Source organism: Garra rufa, chromosome 12, assembly GCF_049309525.1.
Source record: "Garra rufa chromosome 12, GarRuf1.0, whole genome shotgun sequence".
NCBI lineage: Eukaryota > Metazoa > Chordata > Actinopteri > Cypriniformes > Cyprinidae > Garra > Garra rufa.
This window is the reverse complement of record NC_133372.1, coordinates 35122181-35131058: the sequence shown is the minus strand read 5'-3', so window position 1 is coordinate 35131058 and position 8878 is coordinate 35122181. Positions and strand designations below refer to the sequence as shown.

At 33.7% G+C, this 8878-nt stretch overlaps 1 protein-coding gene across 1 annotated transcript; it reads left to right on the top strand.

Moving 5' to 3' along the window:
* The first annotated feature begins 4669 nt into the window (after window positions 1–4669).
* tnfrsf18 (tumor necrosis factor receptor superfamily, member 18) lies at window positions 4670–8389 on the top strand. The gene is made up of 6 exons (XM_073852675.1): window positions 4670–4815; window positions 4908–5087; window positions 5294–5381; window positions 5471–5532; window positions 7022–7183; window positions 7297–8389. The coding sequence occupies exons 1-6, from the start codon at window positions 4686–4688 to the stop codon at window positions 7440–7442; spliced, it is 768 nt and encodes a 255-aa protein (XP_073708776.1). The 5' UTR covers window positions 4670–4685; the 3' UTR covers window positions 7443–8389.
* The last annotated feature ends 489 nt before the right edge of the window (window positions 8390–8878 follow it).

Below are 8878 nucleotides of genomic sequence, written 5' to 3'. Positions count from 1 at the left end.
GATGTCATCCGCATAGTCAAGGTCTGTCAGGACTACTGCCGGTTGTCGACTTGACTTCCTTGGTGTCAGCGTGAAGCCAAGTTCCTGCTCTCGGCCACTGATTGCCTTCTTGAGCGCATAATCAAGGACTATAATGAAAAGGAAGGGGGCTAGTGTATCCCCTTGCATAACTCCAGCCAGGATGTCAAACTCCTCGCTGTTGCCATCTGGGGTCACCACCCTGGCCCTTGTTCCTGAGTACATGGACTCTATCTCGGCAATATTATATTATGTTATGTTATGTTATATTATATTATTATCAGTTATATTTTTATTTTTTTTATTTGTTTCTTAAACACACAGCTTTTCACTTCACAGAACTTTAATTGATGGATTGGAGCCATGTGAATTGTGGATTATTGTGATGTTTTTATCAGCTGTTTGGACTCTCATTCTGACGGCACCCATTCACTGCAGAGAATCCATTGGTGAGCAAGTGATATAATGCTAAATTTCTCAAAAACTGTTCTGATGAAGACTTACTGCATATAAACAGTGACTTCATTTTACTTCCCTAGATACAAAACAGTGCACTTTTTCCTCATCTTGTCCACTCCTCTCCACTTGCAAGATTATGTAGATCTCAAGATCTAAGGCTTTTCCCTCTGAAACCTTATTAAAACAATTAAAATCTCTAGTTCAGATGCATATGCAAACTATAACAATGTTCATGATTTTGCAAAAGATGGATGGATTTCACACTGCCAGTGCAGTGATGTGAGATGTGTGGAATTGATATTTGTGGGTTCATGTTTGTCTTTAAATGAAAGGTCATAGCTGACATGCAAATCTGAGCATGATTCAGCCTATTCTCTCTCATATCCTCAAAACAAGAACTGAAAGATTTGTTAACAATCATCCGTATTCCATACGCAGAGATGAAAAGACCAATGGTCTTTGTTTAGAAAATACATTTATTTATTACCATTCTTTTAATTACAGGTCATGCAAAAGAAAAGAATGGAGTATCATTTCATCTGACGTAACAGAAAATGCTAATGGAGCAAATCAACAGTGGTATCTTATGGAAACAATGAAAGGCCACACACTGGTATTTTTTTCCTTCTGTCTTTTGCACTGAGAGTGTGTGTTTTTAACAATTTAAACAAATGTTGTTTTCTAGCATTTGTCTATTGACTCTGAATATGTGGTTAGTAGCTATTTGGCTGTTGGTAACACTATAAATGCCTGTGTGGTATTTCTGACATTCGAGGAACAGTAAAGTCCTTTAAGAGGGAGATCATGTGTGTTTTATTATAAGATTATGAAAAGATGACATATTTGATGATTTGAAGATGACATAAAAAACAGTATCACTGTATTTCTCAATAAGTAGAGACTGGTTTCATACTAAATATTGGCTTCATAAAAATAATAAAGAAAAGAAACGATTGTTCACAGATAGGTTGTAGTGTGTAAAGGGTCATACCTGTGTGTATCCACCTTTTTCTTTAACACAGAAGTAAGCCTACACTGTAAAATGTTTTCACCAGTTTCTAATTAAAAACTTAAGTTTTAGCAGCTGCCTTAAAATTTTAAGTTAAATCAACTTAAGTCATTTCAACTCATTAAGTAAAATCAACTCATTTTTATTGTAATAAGTTAAAATGACTTGTAGTTTTAAGCTGATTTAACTTAAAAATTTAAGGCAGCTGCTGAACTTAGGTTTTTAAGTTGAATCTGGTGAAAACTTTTTATAGTGTACTGTATGGGTGAGACATCCGGTTTATTATCCCCTATAGGGAAATAACTAGAAGAATAACAACGTGCAGTAAATGGTAAATCTGTTTGCACTACAAACCATTGTGTTCATAATTAAGATAATACATTAAAATAACATGGTAAAACACACCAATTTGCAGTATCAAGCAGCAGAACAAGCTCTTTTGTACAGGCAGAAGAGACAGTTTTTAAAAGTTAACAGTTTAGCAAGTTAAAGTGGAAATTCTAGCAGGTAAAAACTTAAATTTGATGGTCGGTTGCACAGCTGACCCTAGCTATCTGGTCATTGGTGTATGTTATTCCAATGCAAAATGTTTTATAATCTTTAGTCAAAATGTAAATTCAATCTGGTCTCATTCTGTTTTTGAAAATCCTATTTTCCATCCTCAAACTGAATCCATTTGTTCTTACCGGTATCTTATTTTGCCCAAAAACATGTCACATTACAGTAATAAAACGCGTTGTGAATTCTATTTCACATTAAGTAATCTTACAAATTCAATCAAAAAATTTTCTCAGGCTGGTATAGATGTTGTCGACAGATGTTTTAGAGATAGTTTCTGATGCTGCGGTCCTTCCTTTACACTACGTACTATAGATTACCTCGATAACGCTGGTGACGGCTGTTTTTGTTACCCATATCAGAGCATGTAGGTGGTGGAGAAGTCTATCCAGACAGTATTTGAATACCTCTGTGACTGACTGACTGACTGACTGACTGACTGACTGACTGACTGACTGACTGACTGACTGACTGACTGTCAAAACTGGTGAAGATGGTGGTTTGCTTAGGTTTCCTAGATTCTTTGAAAAGTCAGTATTACTGTTGAAGCACTGGGCTAGTGGTTGGTCTATGTGTGTCTGTGGTTGGTGTATGTGGTGCTGTGATGCTGGAGAGTTTGATTCCAGCCCATGTTGTGTATAAATTCAACCCTTCAACCCTATTCTCCATCACTTCTTCTCAATCTAAAAGTGCCATAAGTCCTCAAACAAATTGTTATTGCTGTGCACACAATCATCCTCAACATTTCCTTTACAGCACATCTGGTGGGTCATGGTCCAGCTGACCTCTAATGTAGAAACAAGTCACTTCATCTGCTTATGCTCTAGTGGTTTTAGATGACATTAAAAGAGAAGTTGGCCTTTTACCAGACTGGTACATACCTGTTCCCTATTGGGGCCTCATGTGATAAGATGCCACATGATTACTAGCATGCCTGGTGATACAAATTAAAAATGTGTATGACTGTTTTTCTTATGTGGAACGCAAGAGAGGATACTCTGGAAAATATGTCAGTGTTTTCTTGTCCATATAAAAAGTTTCCTAATACTCATTTCTTTCAGTGAACAAGCTTTAAAAGACTTTTTCCAGTATGAAGAACATTAATATAAATGATCTACATTGTATACAGTTGAGGTCAAAAGTTTACACCCCCCTTTCAGAATCCCAAAATATCATCCAAAATAAGATATTTCTCATAAAAGATGTTTACATATAGTCCACAAGAGAAAATAATAGCTAAATTTATAAAAATGACCCTGTTCAAAATTGTACATCCCCTATGATTCTTAATACGTAGTTGTTCATGAGTCCCATGAATCCCTTGCCAGCTGTTCTACAGAAAAGATTAGAGTAAATTTAACATTTTGTCTTCTGGGAAACACATCTTCTGTAGCCTCTGAAGGGCAGTACTGAATGAAGAAATATGATATTTAGGCAAAATAAGAAAAATGTACACATCTCCATTCTGTTCAAAAGTTTTCACCCCCCAGCTCTTTATGCATGTTTTTTTTTCTTCTGGAGCATCAGTGTGTGTTTGAACCTTCTGTAATAGTTGAGTATGAGTCTCTCAGTTGTCCTCAGTGTGAAAATATGGATCTCAAAATCATAGAGTCATTGTTTCAAATACACAAAAATGCTGGAAAACCCAAGAATTTGTGGGACCTGAAGGTTTTTTCTGAAGAACAGCGGGCCGTTTAACTGTCAACTATCATTAAACAAAAACAAAACAAAAACACAGCTGTGGATCATTCATTTGAACGGGGTCATTTTTATAAATTCAACTATGATTTTCTCTTGTGGACTGTATGTAAAATATCTTATTCAGGTCAGTACTAAATAAACATATGCACTAAATATCATGCATTTTGTATGATCCCTCTAATTTGGTAAAAAAAACTTAACATTTTGCAGATTCTGAAAGGGGGATGTAAATGTTTGAGCTTAACTAAAAAACCTTTTGCCATGGATGTTAAAGGTTCTTTATGCAACCATAGATACCCATAAAGTGTGTACAATGAAAGTCGGACAAAAACAAGTTTTATAGAACATATTACATATTATTTTCTGTTTCACATAAAAAAGGCAAGTTCAGAAATAACAGCTGAGTAAATGTTGACAGAATTTTCATTTCTGGGTTAACTGTGACCCACAACTTTATGATCTGTAAAACTGTGGATGTCGTTTTCATAAATATTTCCTGGATATGTATATCCAGCTATAGTTTCTATCTTAAGCAACAGCATCAAAAACATTGTTGTCCTTAAATGGAAAAAATGAAAAGTTTCCAGAGCAATTTATTTGTTCCTCGCCCACAAATTGCGTAAAGTTTCAGTCTTTACTCCCCCCCCCCCCCCCTTCCCAAAAAATGACACACAACAGATACTTCCCAAATCAAATATTTGGAACACATCCAATAAGATTATGATAAGAACTTGAACTAAAGCCCAGAGCAGTCTGGCTGCATGTCTTTGCTTGTTTTCACTCTCAGTCCTGGGCACATTGGTTTTGGCCTCTTCATTCTCATATGCTGCACGCCTCTGCTTTGTGGTGAGAGAAACGTCACAGGAGAGAGATGTCACAGCACTCATAAAAGGCGAGACATGAAAATAGATAGCGATGCTCAGTCTGGCACTGTGATACAATGGACACTGCTAAGCTCTGGTTTACGCTGCTCTGTGTTTGTAGCAGCTGGATTTTGTGTCTGGCTATACAATGTGACTGGAGAACCGAGTATGAATATGGAAACAGATGCTGTAAAGCCTGTCCTTCAGGTAAGACCATTATGATATTCTCTAATTCGAGCAGATGTTATAGCAAAATGTTCTAACTTAATTTGAAAGTCATTAACTGTTGTATTTTACAGGTGAGTATCCCAAAGTACCATGTCCAAAGAGCGGTGACAGTGTGTGTCAGAAATGTTCAACAGCTGTTTCACCTAGTGACAAATGTTTCTGCAAAGACAATCACTTATGTTTTGATGATAAATGTACAACGTGTAATCCCAGGGAGAGATGTAAACCTGGACATCAGCTGAGGAGAACTGGTAAAGTGTCTAGTTTTATTTTTATTATTAAATGAAATGACACGTGTCCATACTGATTTTTATTTATGAGCTCATCATATGTGTGGGTCTTTCCTGGGGACTTTTTATGGTCAGTGTGTGTAAAGGGCATGAGGGAAGAAAAGACATTGACGTGGTAAAAATATTTGAAATCATTCAACTGCTTTTTCTGTTTGGTGTTTTGGCAGGTGCCTATGATTATACTTTCTATTGTGATCCATGTGAAGACAACTTTTACAATGATGTTGAGGACAGCACGTGTAAACCCATTACAAAGTAAAGCTTTGTGTTCATTAGAGTTGTTAAAAACTAAGTAATGCCTTGAGATGGTAAATTAGGTGATAATTGATTTTTTCTGAAATTAGGTGTGTTGGTGGTGAAATCTTCCCTGGGAACCGGACCCACAATTCAAGATGTGCCTCTTCTGGTTTGTACTTTTTACTACTGACATATATAACATATATGTGAACCTGGACCACAAAATCAGTAATACGGGTCAATTTGTTTAAGCTGAGATTTATACATCATTTGAAAGCTGAATAAATAAGCTTTCTATTAATGTATGGTTTGTTTGTTATAGAACAATAATTGGCCAAGATACAGTACAACTATTTGAAAATCTGGAATCTGAGGGTGCAAAAAATCCTTTAAAGTTGTCCAGCAAGAACTTAGCAATGCATATTACTAATCAAATATTACATTTTGATATATTTACGGTAGGAAATGTACAAAATATCTTCATAAAACATGATCTTTACTTAATATTCTAATGATTTTTGGCATAAAAGAAAAATCAATAATTTCGATCCATACAATGTATTTTTGGCTCTTGCTACAAATATGCTTGTGCTACTTAAGACTGGTTTTGTGGTCCAGGGTCACATTTGTCATTATGGGGTTTATATGCCTGTTGACCATGATTTCCATTTGTATCCCATATTTGTAATTAAAAATTTCACCCCATAATTTATATATATACCCTGTTTAATGTTTTTATAGTCGCTTTTGATCAATTTAAGGGTTTCTTAATAATTACAAAAATTCTTTCCAACCCCAGTCCTCTGAATCGTAATGTGAATTAAAATCAAAAATTGAAATCTGAATTTTAAAATTCCCTAATAACTCCAGAATTCCCATTACCAAAGTTTTTTAACAGTAAGTTTTTCATGTTTTTTAAAGAATTTTCTTCTGCTCACCAAGCCTGCATTTTTTTTGATCCAAAATACAGCAAAAGCAGTAATTTTTTTTTCATATTTTTACTATTTAAATAACTGCTTTCTATTTGAATATATTCAAATTGTAATTTATCCCTGTGATCAAAGCATCATCAGCATAATTATTCCAGTATTCAGTGTCACATGATCCTGATTTGCTGTTCACAAAACATTATTTATTATTATTATTGATGAATAGAAAGATCCAAAGATTGGCATTTATTTAAAATATCTTTTTTGATGGGAGAAATTATAGAATTTTCATTTTTTTATTTTATTTATTTAATATCCTTTTATTTAGCAAGGATGCTTTAAATTGATCAAAAGTGATGATCATTTAGAATTTTACAACAAGATTTCAGATAAATGCTGTTCTTCTGAACTTTCTATTCAACAAAGAAACCTGAAAAAAGTCTACTGCTCAGCTGTTTTCAACATAATAATAATGAATGTTTTTGGAGCAGCAGTAATTATGCTAAAAATTCCGCTTTGAAATCAAAGAAATAAATTACATTTTAAAATATATTTAAATAGAAATAGTTATTTTAAATAGTAAAAACATTTCAAAATGTACTGTTTTTGCTGTACTTGAAAGCTTGTAATTAAAAATCTTACTGTTCATAAACTTTTGACTGGTAGTGGTAGCCCTTTTTTTTCTTTTAAATGTTCTGTGTTTAAGAAATGCTTTTCTCATTTTTCCAGTTAAGTTCACAACAGTTCCCAGAGGAAACCAAGATGAAGAAAAAGACACCCAGGCTACTCATCCTTTTATGTTGGCCTGTTTAGCAGTCGCTGTGTTGACCTTCCTGGTTTTTATTATATATATTGTTTGTCAATTTGTTAGATACAAGATGCGCACAAAAAGTAAGTGACATTTCCATGTTTGTCCAATTTCTAGTTATCTATATTAAAGTCTTATACTAATAAACCTTTTGGGTTTTCTTTTAAATAAATTAAATAATTGCATCTTTCCACAGTAAGCAAAGCGTACACACAAAGGATAGTACTGCCCCCAGATTCATGCAGTTGCAAACTATCCAAGGAGGAGGAGGGTGAGGAAGATGACTACAAGTCAGAGGTTTCCGATGTCCTTTGCAAGCATCATCTCCACAGCTTTCCTTGAAGGTTCTCTTTAATGTGAAGAACACTGCACAAAGGTGTCATCATCTCAGTTTCAAAACAGATTCATATGAGGAATAAACAGAAGGTGTTGTTTATGTTTGCCTTGATGCAAAATTAGCTCTGTGAAGCTGAGCTAAGCAAGACGTGCAATATGAGTGATGCTTCCTGTTAACTTTATATGTTACCTTGTAAGTGTAAAAACTGTTAGACACATTTTCGAATTTTCCACAAGAGGAACGTGGTAATGAATATAGAAGAAATACCTCATAACTATCACACACAAGATTAACAGACACAACGGCAAGCTTCATATTTGTCTTACTTTTTTATTTTTACTTTACCTTTTGATTTATTTTTTGTCATGTGTAAACTGTCAGGTAGTGTGGTTTGTTCTCATTTTGCTTGTATGTGCCATTTCTGCTTTAATTTCATAGTTATTTCACATCTGATTTGACTATATTTGACTGTTAAGCATATTTTTATATGATGTTTAAGCATATCATGTTTTTCAATGTCAAGTCTATGTACCACCTTCTATAGACTACAAGTTCTGTACATATAAAATGAATAATTTGAATTCTTTTGCCAAACAAATCTATTTGGCTTGTTGTTGCATGTTAGGTTTGGACTATGCCTTTAAAAGTGTGTAATACTAGTACTACATTAATGGATATGCTAACACAGTTTTTTGTAAATATTGTTATATTGTTTCAGCAAAATTGTGTACATCTCATTTGCAGTTATTAAACTGTGTTATGGTCATCAGCCAGTATAGAGTTGTAGCACAGTGTATTTTCTGACCAGATGTAAGTGTGACCTTGGACCACAAAACAAGTCATAAGGGTCAACTTTTGAAACTGAAATTTATACATTAACTGAAAGCCATTGACGTATGTTTGTTAGGATAGGTCAATATTTGGCTGAGAAGCAACTTTTTGAATATCTGGAATATTAGGGTGCAAAAAATCTTAATATTGAGAAAATCACCTTTAAAGTTGTCTAAATAAAGTTCTTAGCAATGGATATTACTAATCAGAAATTAAGTTTTGATTTATTTACAATAGGAAATTTACAAAATAGCTTAATGGAACATGACCTTTGCTTAATATCCTAATGATTTTTGGCATAAAAGAAAAATCTATAATTTTGACCCATACAATTTGTCTATTGCTACAAATATACCCATGCCAAACTGGTTTTGTGGTCCAGGGTCACAAATGTATTTTATTATTATTGTTTTAGGTTCTACATAACTTTACATTTTATGAGCTGGAACAAAAAACTGCCAAATAAACACCTCAATTAACTAAGTATTATTTGACATAAACTAACACTGAAACATAATTTAACTGTATCTTTTAAATAAATAAATAAAATAACTATTATTAAAATATTATTAAATTATTATTAAAATTCATGATTTCTCTCCATATAATG